This window comes from Callorhinchus milii, unplaced genomic scaffold, assembly GCF_018977255.1.
Source record: "Callorhinchus milii isolate IMCB2004 unplaced genomic scaffold, IMCB_Cmil_1.0 Scaffold3, whole genome shotgun sequence".
In the NCBI taxonomy this organism is placed as follows: domain Eukaryota; kingdom Metazoa; phylum Chordata; class Chondrichthyes; order Chimaeriformes; family Callorhinchidae; genus Callorhinchus; species Callorhinchus milii.
The window spans coordinates 85,504,204-85,522,231 of record NW_024704744.1 but is presented as its reverse complement, the minus strand read 5'-3'; the positions used below and the strand labels follow the sequence as shown (position 1 = coordinate 85,522,231).

The window sequence follows — 18,028 nt, the reverse complement described above, 5'->3', positions numbered from 1 at the left end:
GATTACAGGAGCAGTGAACATCGGTACGTTATTCTTCTCTTTTCCAGTAGCAGTGATGAGGACTTCCATGTGTCAGAAACAGCTTGGATTGAGTGTAGATAAACAGTTCTTGTGATATGTCACTCGCTTACTAAGTGCATTCATTCATACAAGAGAACATCCATTGTTCACTGTGACCATTGCATTATTATCTATATCTATTATGCTGATAGTCACCATACCCCCACAGCACATACAGTTAAACCACTTTACATTATATCATGTGAAGCATTTTGAGGACGTCTTGATGACAAAATAAAGCGCTATATCAAATGCAAAGATTATTATTATTATAAAGTACTGCATTCACCCGACAAGAGTCAGTTGGCCAAGGAGAGTACAGTTTGGAGGGAAGAACCTCAAATGCGAACAGGCTATTTTGATAGGAAAAAAAGGCTGTCCTCATTCCTGCTTGAAGTTTCCGATTATTCAGTGATAGTCGTTAGATCTTAAAATCTACAAGTGTGTTTTGTTTGCCAAGCAATGTGATTTGTTTAAACAAATTAAAACTGTGAATTAAATGTAATGCATAAGTTACTGTGGATCCTTTCATTTTTAAAATGATACACTTTTCTCTAGCTTTTAATTTAGAAATATGTTGCACATTAAGTACTTTTATATTTCATCAGGAGTACTTCTCTCAAATGTTGCCTTTTGGCTTCTGACCCAATACATGTTGTTGCAGTGCATTAAGGCAGAGAGACAGCTGTTACTGTATGTTACAGTTTTGTTTCATGTATTCATTTACAGTAAGTAATTACAATGGTACCACTTCCTGCCTGCAGTGGCCTTGAATATAAAACCGTTCATATGTAAAGCGTCAGATAGACTTAATCTCTCAAAATATGAGCCTATCTGTAGTTTTGCATACAGGAAACTTTGTTTGCCAAAGTCCTAATTATGTGACGTAGTCCAGTCAGGTTTCAGTTGCCACACCTCTGTTAGCCTACTTTTCACTCATTCATTTTAACCTTTGTTCCTTTTCTGTGCAACTCGTCTCAGTCACTGTGCTGTTAAAACATTTCAGGAAAGTTCTTCCTTGTAACTTGCAGGCGGTGAGCTGGACTTACACAAAAATGCAGCTGCTGTAATCTGCAGAATTTTTATTAGTGTTTTTTCTTAAGTTTTTTTTAAAAAGTTGACTAAATGGCAGCACAGCTAGACTTACTCTCCAGCAATTGTGGTAAGAATGTGTTTTATTTAAAACTGATGCATTAGGAACCATTTTTAACTGAAGGTCAAGTTATAAAGTATAATTTTTTTGGCGGTGGAGTGGGGGGGTAAGGAAAGAGAGTAAGATTTCTTATGTCAAAAGCAGAAGAAATCGGGTAAAGAGGCAACGTTTGTAATCTAACGGCTTTAAATCCATGTCTTCTTCTGGGTAAATGTTTTGAGAAATTTGAGTGAATTATTATTGAACCTGAAGAGTATTAATTTACAATGTATTCAAATTTTGCTAATCACAGCTGAATCCAGCCTGTTAAAAATGCTAAGCATTCCACTGAAGTGTGTGTTTCCAATTGAGAAGAGCTACATACAGTGAGGCAAATAGGTTTGTTGAGCCTATTTGCTATTGTTTCCAATTGTAGAAGTGATCCTGAAAATACAATTCACTGTAATTTTATTAGATAATTTAACAAAGCAATTTGATTTTTGTTCACATGAGCTACTTTGGTCAGTTGTTCAGTGGGTTATCTTATATCTTAACTTTTTGGATGCAGAACTGGCAAAGTGATATAAAAATTAAACTTCTGATATGCAAATGTTTAACTGATCAAATGCAGATCTTTTTTTAAACTTGTACTACTGGCGATAGAAATAACAGATTTTTAAGTTACAATATCCATGCATGAGTTGTGTAATTTCATGTAATGGGATTGCAAAGTTAGATGGCATCAAAGGTTCTTGCAGACCATTTAGACAATTTTCAATGGAATAAATCAACATTTATAAGTAGGTTCTTCTAGCAAACTTACCTAATTTCCATCTGAGACTTGGATGTATTCTCTATAGTATGAGGGTTAATGGTATGAGGGATAATGAGGAACAATTCTTCTCTTTTTATCATTTACAAATTCTTTCCCTATTAATTCGAATGTTGTAAGTCATTGTTGCTTGAGCAAAGCTTGTGCTTTATATATACTAGCGTATTGGTTGTGCACAAAATGCATTTTTTTCATTGAAATAGTATTTTGTGGGATAGTTGTATGTGGTAGTTTTGTTCACCAGCTATTTCTGGCTGTGTGCCATAAACCCCATGAACCATATGTTGGCAAATTATTTACAGTTTCCAAAAAGTTCAACACGTAGGCAGGATATGCAAATACATTGCTTGGCAAGGTGGTGGAAACCATATCGCTCTGTTTGTGTGCGCATATAACTGAAATAGATTATTACTGTGCTATTCTATATAGCTTCACAAAAGTTTCTCGTGTTTTTCAATTAGCATTCTGACACAGATAATGTAAAGGACTGTAATGTACAATAAAATACTTATTTGCCAAAAAAACATTTTGATTAAAAAATTCCTTATAGAAACAATCATGAGAAGATTCTCAGGTCTTTAATCGCAGGCATCCCAAAACCAAACCTGAGATTCCACAAACCAAGCACAATGGCTATCTTATGCACTTTCCACAAATAGTGCAGAAATAGTGCACGTATTTCGAAATGTTAGCTAAAATGTTTAATGTATGTACATTAATTTGATTCGTGGCCGGGGCTGGGATAAAATAATGGCATTCCCATCCTCTCAAAATAACAAAACCATGTCCTTCTTCTACTCAAGATTTTAATGTAAAATAACAATAATTATAAAATATTGCATTTGGTATAGTGTTTTTCACATCTGGATAACGTCTCGCAGCACTCACAGGATATGCTCTTCACAGCCAATTTGCACACAGTGTCCGGTAAACAGCTGTGAACAACTAATTTCATTTGGGGGATTGTTGTTCCAAGACACTGGGAGAAACTCCCTTGTTTTTTGACTAGTACTTTGGGTGCTTTAACCTTCACCTGAACAATCAGATAGAGCCTCGGTTTAAAGTCTTATCTGAAGGACAGCATCTCTAACATTGCAGCACACTCCCAGCACTGCATTGGAATATCAGTCTAAACTATATGAGTTCAAAGTCCAGTATGGTTTGAACCCACAACCTTTTGATTCAACAACAACAAAATTACATTTGTAAAGTGTCTTTCATGTCAGGAGGACGTCCCAAGGCGCTGAACAGTCAGGGATCAGGACTCGAGGGATTCAGAACTAAGAGTACTACCAACTGAGCCAGGCTGACAATAAAATCCTAGAGGATATATAAGATTGAAGTTTTAAGCTTTCAATTCCTCCTGCTGTTTTTTTCTATACTGTTTTTAGGAAAATATATTTCTTTCCAAGCCACAAGAAAAATGAAATGTGAACACTTTATTCTGCAAGAGCAGCTGAGTCATTTTGAAAATATCTTGTGGTGAGATACTGTGTGACACTGGTTTTGAAACTCCACATACTTTTTCATTTGTAGGTTTAAAGTAGGTGTATTGTTAAATGGAAAACAAAGTTATTTTACGAAGCTATGTAATGGGGAATGCAAACCTCTCAAATTCAGTTCAGCTGTTGTGTGAGGCTGTCTGAAAGACTAGATGTTACCGTTCCTGAGACTGAAGCAGGGACAGTGGAGCAACAATGCACACCTTCAGGACTGGCAACGGGAGAGCCTTCATTCCGATGTTATCTCATATTTCCCTCCTCTTTCCTTTTCTAGGTGCTTGACTTTGCTGAGTGTTTTACATTGATATGCAATTTATAGACAACTTGATAGCATGGGATTGAAATTGATCAGTACACCATATATCCTCCAACATAACATAATTTTGTTGAATGTTACATTTAAAATTACTTAAAATTAATTAAAATGCTAATGTCTTTCTTTAAATGTAGCTGTATGCCCCGACTCAAGTTTCAAAGGAAGGCTTGCAGCAGCCAATAGTTTCCTGAGATTTATCGTTCACAATTGCATTACCTTTTAAACTAATCTTCCTTAATGGGATTATGTTTATGGAAAACGTGTGTTCATGAGAGGTTCAGATGAAGAAGACCTTTTGGCATGCAATCCTGCCAGTCCTTCTAGAATTGTGTCAATCTACATTCCATATCGGATACTTTGGTTGCAAGTGAAGCTGCAACTGGTACAGCTAGTTGTAACATAAAGTTGTTTTCAAATGGCCTATACCACCCTTCTTGGAAACCTAAATTAAAATTAGCTTTAACATCCTTAAATCTTTGCCCTTTTCTGCTGATGCCTTAGTGTAACTGAAAACATTATCCTTGATTTACTTAATCCTATTAAGCATATTAATTCAGTGCGTTGGGATGTTCTCCCGAAGTGAAAGGCACTATAATAAAAGTAAATTTGTTGTATACGCCTCTATAAAGCCCCCTCTAAGAATGTTCTTTTCAAGACTGAAAAGCCTTAGCTCAACCCTCCAGCACTAGGCATCATCCTCATTGCTCTTCTCTGCACTATCTTTTGGGTATGGGCACACCATCAATGTACACTAACCAGAGCATGTACAGCTTGAGGATGACTTGTTGTGATCTCCTGAATTCAGTTGTGAATAAATGTATAAGTCCATGGGGTTTGTACACATTCTGATCTGGAAACCCAGTACAATAAAAGCTGACAATTCAAACACTGAAGTGGTCATTGATATTGTTTGAGTCTGGTTTGTGATAGTGATGCTTCATAGCATTTACTTCTCCTTTCAAGAATTCTTTATGAGTTTAGGAATGAGGACAAAGAAATGTACTGCAGATTGTGCTGCTCCTAATATCCCAGTGTATTTGGAGTAGAGGTTTAAAGTTTCTATATAAAAGTTTCCCCCTTCCCCTCCTTTTACAAAGTAGCATGCAGTTCAGTTGATTCTGGATGGCATTTAACACTTTGCCTCTGTGTACCTGAGCAGGCTATGAAACAATGGGTTCTAGCATCACAGTGAGGCCTGGTCTCCCTCATTTATATTTTGAGAAACTGATATTCTGTGTAAATTGGAGAACTTCTTCTACAAAGCAATTATTTTGTGACAAAGCCACCAACATTGCATGCAGAGTAGCTGAGGTAACATAACTAGTTAAGAATAATTTAACACCACCACATTCTAAAAGCAAGGAAGCTTAAAAGAATCCTAACTAGAAAATAGCCCACATAACTTTTCCACTAATTCACGGGACTAGCTGCGTATTTTCAGTGATGGAATTAAAGAAAGAATATAAATTACAATTGGCAAGTTGAAAAAGGTCAAAGGCAATCCTTAGTTGATAACTTGTAATTCTAACTTCAGTTTCTGTCCTTTTCAATTAGTGTTTCAGTAACTCATCTTTGATCTTTAAACTTGCTTTTTTAATTACATACTATTCTGTAGGCGTTAACATTTGATTGTTTCACCTCCTCAGATCAAATATTCTCATGGTGGCTGATCAATTCCTTCTTAAATCCTCAGCCTCCTGGCAGCAGTTTATAAATTCGGGTTTATCTGTTTGAAGTGTTGCATCATGCAGGTGGACTGTGGCTGATGCTTGCCAAGGTGTTTCTTGATACTGTTGTGGGGCTTGTGGAATCTGCAATATCTTGGTAAAACAGCAGAGGGGGCGAAACTACTTTAATTTTCCATTGCTGCTGAAAAAGCAGTTGGCTTGATGTAATTATACAATGAGTAGTAAAGCTGAAATCCGATCAGGTGTGGATCGGACTGGGCTTGCGTGTCATGACCCCATGAAATGAATACCCTGCTAACAATTACTATTGAGGCTCACATGTGGATAAGGGCCACTTGGGTGATGTACTGTAGAGTGATGGGCACCTGTGCATCCCTGGAAGAAGGAGCAGAAAAAAACTCCTTTTGAGAGGAGGTGCAGGGCATTAGGAAGAAAAAAACAGTGGAATGTTTATAAAATAATGAAAATTACACTTAATTCGTCATTATTCCTTTTTTCAAAATCTTCAAAAGACATTTTGGTTAAAACTGAATTCATAACCTGGGTATGTAATATGTCAATGTAATACACACCATTCCATTTTATATATTCTTGGGTTGACTAATGTGCTCAAGATGTTGAGAACTCATAAATTGCAGACGTGAAGCTTGAGTGGTATGGAATGGTAATCAAAATCCCTGAAATAGCTTGCTGCCTTGTAATCACACCCAGTATTTCAATTTGACTTTTTAACCAAGAAACCTAGGTGAAATGTACTAGTGCAGAACACTAACCAAGTTAAGAAAATAGAAAAAGCAAGGGGAGCGATGGAAGAAAAGAAAAAAGATAGCTACAAAACCAGCATTATCTTGTATTCTGCCCAGGAATGCAAGAGAGGTGTTTGAAAATCTCCTCAGATACATAAATAGTATTCTGGTCTCGTACTGACTTTTATTAAGAGTAGTTAAAGGAAAAATAACCATTTGACATTAAGTGGAAACTTGACTTTTTTGCAATGAACAAGATAATAATAATCCTTGCATTTGATATTGCGCTTTTCATGTCTTCTAGATATCTCAAAGCGCTCCACAGAATACAATGTAAAGTGAATTGATTGTATATTTGTGGGCAAAAAGATGGGAGCATTCCATTTGTAGTAAGAGATAATAAGGCCCGTGATGTTAATCAGTGAAGAAGGATTAAGAGAAACCCATCAAAGATTAGAGCATCACAAGATCACAAAGTTAGCGTGAAGAACACTCTTCAGATCAAATGATCTCATCCTTCTAGACTCTATATTGTATTCCCATGACAGCATCTAGCTGTTTGTTGAATGAGTCCAGTGCCTTGGTCCCAATCATTTGTTGAGGGCATCATCTGCTGTTCATAAAAGTGTCAGAATGCAGTTACAATAGGATGTACTCTGTGTAGTGCAGGCTGGATTCTTTTGTTTTGGTCTCCAATTCCACCTTTTTTTATGGTTTGTTTTACAATGAGATACACAGAGAAACATGGTCCTTCATTACAAATCTAATTTAATTAGGAAGTTGCATTGAAGCCATTGTTTTGGTGGGTGAGAAGAGCTTCAAAGCTTCAGACACGTTCCTGAAACTTTGAAGTTTTGGAATTATTAGATATTGTCAATTCTTTCAGGTTTAATAAGGGATTAGTATGCAATGCATTTTTTCCCCCTAACTCTGGTAGTAAAGTTATGAGTGTTGAGGTTGTTTTTATATATATATATATATGTGTGTGTGTATGTATGAAAGGTTACATTTTAGTAGCATACAGAACTGGTTTGGGGAATCGGGAACATGTGTTGAACAAAAAGCTGTATGTAATTGAAAAAACAGATCTGGTTAAACATGGACATGGATTGCGAGATTGAGAGGGAAAGACTGCAGAAGGCACAGCAAAAAAAATTAGCGCAAGGAGTGGCAATATGGGTAAGAGGGAGTAGTGCATCCAGAGAAAAAAAATTCTGTAAGTGCCTCTGCTATTACATCATATATTGTGTGGTGGAGGTCAAGAATGTCGAAAGATAGTAAAGTTGATGTTATTTTTAGTGCTCTTTATAAAACTAGTGGATCGGAGGAGCAAGCAGACATGCAGATGTTGTTAGAGATGAGGAAAGCCTGTGAAACAGCCAAAACACGAGTTGTGGAGGATTTCAAGAGGAATTTCAGGCCTCTGAAGACTGAGAGCAACTAACATTACTCCATAATTTTAAAATAAAAGTATCCAGGGAAATGCCTGGAAATTATAGTTAAATTAAGTTAAATGTCAGGAAATTGTCTTAATGTGAGCAAATTGTTTAATGTGATAAAACTATATACCTGAGTTTTAGAAGTAGGAGTCAGGTGGAATATTTTTACATAAATCAGTTATCTTAGAAAACCACTGAAACAGACTGTATTAAATGGATTAAATAACAATAATCCTTACATTTGATATAGCAGCTTATTACATCATTGAGACATTTCAAAGCACTTCATAGGATATAATGTACAGTTGATTGACTGTGTATTTTGTGGGCTAAACATAGCAGCCAATTGTGCACAAAAAGCCATGGAGCAAGTGACCAATTTTATTTGGGGGATTGTTGTCCAGAACAACGGGCGAAACTCCCTTCTCTTTTTGAATAATGCCATGGGATCTTTTAACATCTGAACAGTCAGACGGGACCTCGGTTTAATGTCTTATCCGAAGGATGGCACCTTTGACTATGAAACATACCCCCAGCACTGCATTGGAGTGTCAGTCTAGACTAATTAGATAACATAATTACATCCACAAAATCGCCGCAGTGCTAGAACAGGATTTTTTCCCATTCCTGCTTGTGATTAGTGGACATATCTGCCAACAGAAAATCTGTTCCCTCCCCTATTTTATGTACTGTGACCTAAAAGTGGTGTTTTGCTGCATTTGTGTGTGTGTTTTTTTTATTTGGTCACATCCTGCAGAGATCAATAATTATACTTGAAGAAAATATTTTTAACATTCTAAATGCACTACATTGAAAACAAACTCTGAATTAATAATAGTAGAAGTTTCTCACTTTCTATTAATCTACAATGGTCATAGTTTGCATCCACAATGGAGATGAACAGATTATTAATTAAATTGTTTTATCCCATTTTAAGCCTCCTTTTTTAAAAAAAATTGATGAATATCAGATGACGTTTCATTCTGTGAGAGTAGGCGTTGTATTTTCATTCTCTGATGGGGTATACTTTCATTCCCTAGTGGAGTGAGTGATGGTTCATACAAGTGAGAAATAATCTCTGTGTGAATTATTTCATAATAATTAGTAGTCACAAGCCACATCTAGAATTTATTTCAAAAGCTGTCTGAGATTGAAGTAATGTTTGATTAAATCACAGTGAGGCCTTGAAATTGAAGATGTTGCACAACAGTGATTCTACCCAGAGCAAGGTTAAACTGTTGACACCCACTTGCTATTTGGATATTAGTGGGAATTTATGATGGGCTGTTTTGTAAATGCAATTCTTGCCATGTAAATTTGAGAAGCATGATTCACTTTCAAATCTGCAATGTTAATTGATGTGAATTAATTGATGTGAATTCTTTTTGCATCGATTTGTCATGAGGGTTTATTTTTGGCTTATATATATTCTGTTTTCCACTCTGTCTCACTGTGCCACACACTGTCTTTGGTTGAAAGTCAGGCAGTTGATTTCTTCCTCAGGTTTCAGTCAATGCAATTTTGATATTTGACTACCTGAACTTTTACTTTCTTTGTTTCTTGGGTTCCACATTTGCAAAGTGTTATATCTGAGATTGCTGCAGGAGTAATTGTAGGAGCAAACTCTTACCTTCCTGTAGTAAATTCCTGTTGTAATTTTTTTTTCAGTTGTAATCCATTGCCAGTAGAAAATTGCGGAAGTATTTGCTAAAATTTGCGGGGAATTTGACAGTTTTGCAGAAAATTGCGGAGGGTTGATTGATGCTATTGCGAGATGCATTTTGTGAAACAACTCGGATTAAAACACAGTCATGATACCACTGCAATATCTAATAAGTCTTAAAAGAACTGTTTTTTTTAGATAACATGTCTTAGTTATCACATCTTTTAGGTCACCTTGTATTTCCTGAAAATGTAGTTATGTTTAAAATGCTAAAAATGTTAATTTGAATAGTACAGCACTTACCAACAATTTGTCACAGGAGCTCAGTTTAGGCCGGACGTTGAGTAAATAGATGGCAGTAGTATGACGCAGCTGTTTGTATTGTGGGTCACTCACTAGCGAAGCCAATTTTCCACTTGCGGCACATCCACAATCCCAACACTCTCTGCGCCACACACCAGTGTCCGGAGCCGCTTTGCCCACAGTAGCAGCGTTGAGCAAACAGTGCGAGAGGCTGTACAGGTTTGTAGTGGAAGAGGACGTTTGAAATGGAATCTGCGGAAAAGTGTGGCCATACTTTTCCATTTGCCCAGCGTTGCTAATGATCTGCCCTTTTGTGCCCTTTTTTTTGTTGATGAGCTTTATTGAAGGCTTAAAAACTGTCAAATCTGTTAACAGCAATTGAGGTATCTTTTTATTGCATTTTTCACTGAAAGTGAGGCTGAGGATATTGCAAAGCCTATTCAGTTGTCAGCTGCCAAATATACTTCTTGTTGTTCGCAAGTTACTTCATGTAATAAATTGCTTAACAGCAATATTCTGTACTTGACTGTACAGATTTAAGGAAAATTATTCATATAATACGCCCAATGCTGATGGAAAATATTTAATTAGGGGCTTGCTGGAAGATTGCAGAACCTGTTTTCAATTTAATTTACAAAAAATAATATGGTAAGAAAAGAATGTGAGAAACGCCTATCAGTTAATAGCATAAACACGAAGCAGCTTTTGAGGAGATAGGGGGTGAAGCTATGGAATAAAAAGGCATGTAAAATATTGCCTTGATCTTAGTTATTCAGATTCAACATGGTTGTTCAACAATTGTATGTACTTGTGAAGAATCATTTTAGTTATCGGTTGTTAATTAGTTATTTATTTCGTTTGCAGTATATGTAAAAAGTACATCAATCTGAAATGAATGGAAATCAGTTCATTAGTTAAAACATTTGAAGATCAAGTCAGATTTCTGAATTTAGTTTATTTCCTGAAAAAGATAGGTTAATCGGATGTCCTCCAAATGGGATTTCCATGCAATCTTGTAATGCAAATTATATTAAACTTATAATAATAATAATCCTTGCATTTGATATAGCGCTTTTCACGTCGGGAGGACGTCCCAAAGCGCTTATTGGAATGCAATATCACTGACACATCAAACATTGACTGAAATTCTGCTCAGCTTCATAAAACTTTTAGTAAAATATTTTGACTGTATATTCAGTTATGGTAGAATGTTGATGACAAATTAAACATGTTGAAAATGATTGTAAAATGGGATCCAACTTTTTTTTAAGAAACACTGACTGTAAATTAAAGAAAACAAACCGATTAAGTGTGATTCTTGCAAATGAATTTTAACAATTTGAGAGCCACTCTTTTTTCCCCTCATGAAAGACCATGCACATCTGGTATGAAGCAGGTCAGCTTGTTTTATTCACAGTGTTCTGATATTTTAGAGCTTCATGACACGTTTTTACATATAAAAAGCGTGAAGAACAATTGGGCTTGGAAGTGATAATCCTCTTTTGTGATGAAATCTATTATTGAAATTTAATTTATTAGTTTTAAAGTAACTTATTTGTTTCCCTTGATATAGTTACTTTACTTGCTAGCACTGCCTGGTACGGGTTTTGTTTAGGTTTTGCTAATGCATGTGTGGTGACATCAGTGAATGCGATGATTGTCATCCACAGTAGCTAAGCCCTGAAAACTGTAGCTGTTCAGTAACTAATTGGTAGCTCATGCAATTTATTTACAAGCATATTTTTAAAATGAAAACTAAAGCATTAAAATGTGACTCAATTTTTTTATTTTTATGTTCATTTTCCCCCCAAAATTGGTTGTGTTTACCGATTTTTGGTTTAGGAATGGTGCAGATGTACTTCAGTTAATTTTCATCTCTAGTATTCAGGGGCCCCCTTGATAGTGCAGAAGTGAACATTCAATACAATTACATTTCTTGTAGCGTTTTTCACTTAGATGTTTCAATGCTTTGCGGGATGAGATTAATTAGGAATGAAGTGAGCTTTATAAAGGAGGCAAAAACAGCAGCTAATTTAACAACATTAGTCTGTAATCACTGCCGCTGACACTTAACTTTTCAATCCTACTGTGACTAAAAATTACTTTGAGCAGTGCACTCTTAAAAAACAATCCTCTAATATGAAGATTTTGTAATAATCATTTTTCAAAAATGTTGTTAGAATAAAATCGTGTTCTATATTGTGTAAAAATTGCCCAATATGGAGGCTCTTTTTAATTTACTTTATGAAGTTTTGGAGACTTTGTTCCCATATTATATTTCCATGTAATTATAAACCTGGTGTTGAGTTTCTTCACAAGTGTTGATGGTAAATATGGTTGTGTACAACATCCCATGATTTAGAAAAAGGTTGTGATGAAAGTAATAGATGTCATACTGATAAATTTATTTTCAAGATCTAATACATAAAATGATTGGGTGGCGTTTTTCTCAACAATGAAGGTTTTGCATAATTTGAAACTTGCAAGGAAATCTTTGTTTTGGCTCGTTTTCATTCTGATAAAGATCAGAAAATTGAAAGTATCTAGAAGAAATCCAGCTTCAATAACAGTCACAGCTGAAAATAATAATTGAATTGAGACATAAAATCTGTGCTGACTGGTGCCAAATGTCCGAGTGTGTAGCTATAAAATTCAGTGCTGCAATTGAAAAAATATTCTTGCCTGTGGTATGTGGTTATACAGGATTTATATCATGAAGTGCATTTCTGAACATCATATAATACAAAACTGATCAGTTTACAGTTGTCTGTTTGAATGTTGAGTCTTTTTTGAATTTAGACTGCTTGCTGGTTAACTCTTGTCCCAACACCTGAGGAAGTCTGGTGGTTTTAGCTGAGGTTCCAGTTGGATTCACTGAGAAGAGTGACAACTGCAGTGTGATGTTACAGGTGCTAATATAGAGCTATATCAGTATTAAAATTATATTTAAAAAAACAGCATGGTCTGAAGGAAATGTGAAGTTGGGTCCCAAGAGCCATTACACTGAAAAGAGTTCAGTGTTCTCCAGCACGCTAAATATGACCTTTTGGTTAAAGGAAAGGGAAATGGGTTACACCAGGACACGATTAGTCCTGTATCCATAACAATTCTAGGAGGCATTTTATTTATTTTTTACTTTATTAGTATTGAAAAGTCTGTTTTATACATCCGAAGTGAAGCGTTATGAACAAGTTGACGTAAATAAAATATTGACGTGACATCCACACCACACATTCCTTTTTTCCTTTAACTGAGATGAATAATCTGTAAAATTAGATGCTCAAGTTACATAATGGTAAGCCTATTTCTTGTACATTCTGATTTAGAGAATTTTCTGTGTTGCTTTGAAAGTCTATATTAGAAATGTAGAGATGGTTTGTAGAATACATCAATTTTAAATTTACTTAAAAATGGAGAGGTATGGCTGAAGAAGACCCTTTGGCCTATTTAGTTTCATTTTTCCAGAGTGTTCTACTTTACCATCTTTCCAATACAGCATCAACCTGTTTCTTAAATGGAGACCAGGGTCCTGGCTTCAGTCATCTGTCCTAGTAACTCTTCCCTCAGGGAATTACCATCCATGTAAAAGGATACTTAAACTGTTTTATTGACTTTTTTTCCTTTTTATTCTGTACATCAGGTTTTGCAGAATGTTAAAGTATGGCACTTTTTGTGTGCTGAAACAGCTGAATTTTAGCTCCAGGGCGATTTTAACTGGAAAACACTAAATCCTCTGGAAATACAGCTTAAGTATACCTCACTAGTTTGGAAAGACATATTTAGTACAAAAAACATTGACTATGGCAGATGTCCAGCTTTTCCACTTTTATTTTATTTTCACCTCTCATTTTGACTCAACACTTGACCTGGAGAGAATTTTTTTAGAAAACTCTTTTCACCTGACCATCCGGTTGGATACAGATCTACACTATCCAACCAGCTGACTATTTTTACTCTTCTTGTGCCTGGTTAAGTTGAATAGTGGAATGTCCTGCAGGGCTCATGTAATATAAAATGGCCATCAAGATTGAAAATACAGTCTGTGTTGAGAGTTGCACCTTCGCAAGTGAGTACCAGCCCCCAGGTAAATATAGTGTGAATTAGTGCACAATAGTTCTTGGACTTGACCCTATGAAGCTACTGATAGAATGATGCCACATTGATTTTTTACATAAATATCTCTTTTGTCAAGGTTCTACAATTAGCCTGAAATTGGTATGGGAGGCAGCAGTGTTTCTGCTCCCGATCATGCCATATGTGGGCGTTGTGTGAGAGTAGGATTGAGTTTGGTTGTGGTGCCTCATGGTTGAATTGCTTAGACTAAAAAAATGATATGGGTGGAATCCTAAATTATGTAACTATGAGCCACATTTTCCGTATATATGGATTTAAAAAAAAGTGCATCCTGCAATACTGAGTGACTGCCTTCATTCTTCCTCTACAGAAACAAAGTCTTTATGTGGTGAAATAGTTTGAATTGAGAGCATTTTTTAAGCAGCTGCAAATTGCAAAGTCCTGTGTTGGGACCTGCAACTGTATCTTCCAATAAACTATTACAGATGGATAAAATTTGCAGCGGTATGGAAAAAGCCAGATAAATGGGACTGAATTGATTGCTCTTTTACAGAGCCAGAACAGGCACGATTGGCTGAATGGCCTTTGTCTGTTGTATAAATTTCTATGTTATAAATAAAAAAGTCTTGATAGACTGCTAGAGAAGCATTGACTGGATGAAATGACAAGGCATTATGGATTATTCTATGCTGTTTAGCGCTCGTGAATGAATAGCAAATTTGCCAGCAGCAGATATTTGGTCTGGTGAAGTTATATAGCATATGCATTTGGAAAATTGATGTTTAGTGAAAATTGCCAGAGATCCATTAGTTTTCAGTTTCACTTCTGTTTAGCAGATGGGTTACGCAATTTCTGTTGTAAAATGAGAAGACAGTGTCCTAGTTTGGGGTTCATTTTCCCTTCTGCAATCTATAAATTTTGAGGAATTATTAAGAATGCTAGTCTTTTTTGCTTTTTATTGACAGTACACATTTTTTGTTTGGAGAACTTTGCATACTCTGAATGGAATGTGAGTAAATGCTTCTCTGACGTTGTAATATAGCACGAGATTCGAGCACTGGGAGTCTGTATCTGCAACTACAATAACAACATTAATTTACGCTTATGGCACCTTTCATGTTGGAAGCTCAAAGCAATTTAAAAAGACTCATCAGGAGTCCAAATTAGAAAGGAGCTGCTAGGGTAATGAGAGGTCACCTAAAACACAGTCAGATCAATTGGTCTTTAGGTGGGATTTAAAAGCAGACAGGGAAGGAGTAAGGTGGACTTTGGGGAGAATTCCATTGGCAGGGGACAAAGTGGCTGAACGGCGGAAAGGGTGTGAAACAGACTGGACGGAGTGGCCAAGGGAATAGGGTTGCAGGATATCTCAGAGATAAGGCCATGGAAGCATTTGAAGATGAGGTCAAGAATTTTAGAGTTGATTTGCTGAGGAGTAGGAATCCAATGGAATCTTGTGAGGGTGATGGGCTACTGGAGCCGAATGCAGGAGTGGATACAGGCTGTGGGGTTTTTAAGGAGTGGTGCTGGAGAGACATTTTTTCTTTAATATCTTTCATATCTAACAATAACCGTAGAAACTAACTTTTGCAATGAAATTAAATTGGACTGAAGTTCTTTATGGTTTTTACTTGCACTAAAGATATACTTTACTGCATCTTCTCTCAAGGTTCTACTGTATTAACTATGCTATCAAGCTGGTTTCATTAATCTTGTCTAACCTTAAACGACAACCTTAACCACTTATTACTCTCTCATGTTTGCACTTCTTTTGCTTTAAACACAGAAGTACGTTGTGCAACCATGAGTAAATGCATTTTGTAGCTTAATTCACAAAGTTAGTCAGTGGAATTGCATAATAATTTTGATGGGCTTGATCCATTTCATTCTCCCTGTGGACTAGAAAGCAATATTATAGTACTGTTTGCAAATGAGTTTCCCTAATATACCAACCCTTCACTAATAATATTACTAAGAAAATGCTCAAGAGCTTGAGGACTTTATAATGTATGTTACATTTGTAAGATAGCCATTTGTTAAAGGTTAGAATGTACTTGCTGCTGCTTGGGAATTAAATGAAATTTTATAGTCATAACTTTCAAATAGTTTGAATTTTTAAACCCTACCCACATCCTAAACCATTAAATAATCTGAGAATCACTCATCTAACGACCTAATCAGATCAGTTAGAAATGTATGGATCTAGCCTTTATGGTGTCAGCCTGGCTCAGTTGGTAACATTCTCACCTCATGAGTCATAAAGTTGTGGGTTCAAGCCCCAAGTCAAAACTTTGAGTTTACAGTCTAGGCTGACACTCCAGTGCAGTGCTGGGCCAGCATACATTAACAGGGGTTATCCTTCAGATGAGGTGTTAAAACAAGATGCAGTCTACCTGTTCAAATGGGCGTTAAAGATCCCAAGACATGAATTGAAGAGAAGAAAATTACTCCTGATTTCCTGACCCCAAATTCCCCTAAATAAAATTGATCATTCACTTCATGGCTCTTTGTGGGACATTGCCAGGCAAAGATTGGCTGCCGCGTTCACAGAAAAATATAATAAAATCTGAAGTATTTTGAGGTGTCTCGATGACATGAACAGGCGCCAAATCAAGCACAAGGATCATTACCTCATAGATTATAAAAATTAATCTAGAACCAAAGGGTGAACAGTAAACCAACTAGTGCCTGTAGGTTTCCTAGCAGGTCTGAGGTGTGGGCAACATAGAGAAACATCCCCACTATTGATTGCTAGCGTCTGTATGTGTAGCATCAAAGAGATATGTGCAGTATAGGCCAATCTTAAAGATGTAAGAAACAAAAAATTCTCAAAATGGCTTTAAAATAATCACGGCAAACACTTGTAGAATAGATTGTACATCTTGTACAGTGCAGAAAATCTTAAAGTACAGTACTGTATGATATATTGTGTTTTACGGTATTTGTCTTTATGTACAGTATACAATTTTAGTAACTGGGAAAAAACTGTCCGTGTGCGTCTCTCTTATGTTGCAAAACATATCAGGACAGCCAAAGTTTTTCAAGCATGTCAGAAATATTTGAATCTTTGGGTCAAATTCCTGCTTCACAATTGGAGCACAATATAGTCATAATTAGTTAAAATGCCTCTTGCACTTAGAAATAATTCTAATGATCATTACATTTGGTCTAGCACTGTTACAATGTCAGGAGGAGATCTCAAAGCACTTCACAGGATATACTGTAATGTGGAGTGACTGTATATTTTGTTTGTGAGTATGTGGCAACAGAATGTGTTTCACATCATAATCATTGCTTTTTGCAATTCATTGTTAGTTGGCAAATATTTAGCTAAAATGTCAAATACCAGTGAATGGAATGATCCAGCGTGTACCAATTTCCACACTGCTCCCAAGTTGCTGCAGTTTGGAAGGACGAATGAGAGTTTGAATAACAATGAGAGTGTCTTCAAAGGATAAATTACTCAAAGCTTATCAGAACAGTACTAAAATCTGGTGATAATAAATGGACTATCTGATAACTGTTTATCTCAGATCTATAAAATTCTTGTTGGGGAGATTATTGAAGTATTAAATGGAGGAATAAATGTGAATCAAAGGCAAATGCAGTTATAAAGAATTATATATTGATTATCATTTGTAATAAAATAATAAATAATCCTTGCATTTGATATAGCGTCTTATCACATCAGCAAGATGACTGAAAGCTTTTCACAGGATATATTGTAAATTGGTTTACTTTTCTGATCCCACCCCCCAGCTCGGGTCAAAATCCCTGATTATTCAGGGACATCCTCCTGATGTGAAAGGCGCTTTACAAATGTAGTGGTTTGTTGTTGTTTGACTTTGTATTTGCAAAAACGGCTTGTTTTTGTCAGCAAAAATCCAGAATAGAGTCCTAAACAATAATATTTTCAGGGGCTGTAATTCAAAACCGTCTGCATTTGAATTCTTTTTTGTACACTTTTAATTTTGGTTTACCTCACACTGAAGTGACTTATTCAGTTAGATTTGTAATAAACTTCCTCCAGATGTAATTTTATTGCATAGTTTTAGGATCGCTGAGAAAGCCTGCAAGATCCCACTTACAATATTTCTGTGACCTTAAGGTAGACTAGTGTTTTTCTTTGCAGTTGTTTAGAAAGGGAACTCGTAATAATTCTGTAAAACTGAACAAATGAATGAAGTGTGATTGTGTTTTTAAGCTCTGAGACCCATTCCACATGTATGTTCTTAAATGTATCTTGAACACAACATAAATTCTTACCTTCTTG

The 18,028-nt window shown here is 36.0% G+C and overlaps 1 protein-coding gene across 2 annotated transcripts in view; it reads left to right on the top strand.

Annotated features, from left to right (window-relative positions):
- The window catches only part of LOC103177997 (EMAP like 4), a 164,958-nt gene that overhangs the window by 43,105 nt on the left and 103,825 nt on the right, over window positions 1–18,028 (top strand). The window contains exon 1 of one of the 2 annotated variants that reach the window (XM_007892445.2): window positions 1,093–1,222. The exons of the other annotated variant lie outside the window; for it this stretch is intronic. Within the exon in view, the coding sequence (XP_007890636.1) occupies window positions 1,186–1,222 (37 nt within the window). The 5' untranslated portion in view covers window positions 1,093–1,185. Of the gene's footprint in view, window positions 1–1,092; window positions 1,223–18,028 lie in introns of those variants that run through there. 2 annotated transcript variants of the gene reach the window in all.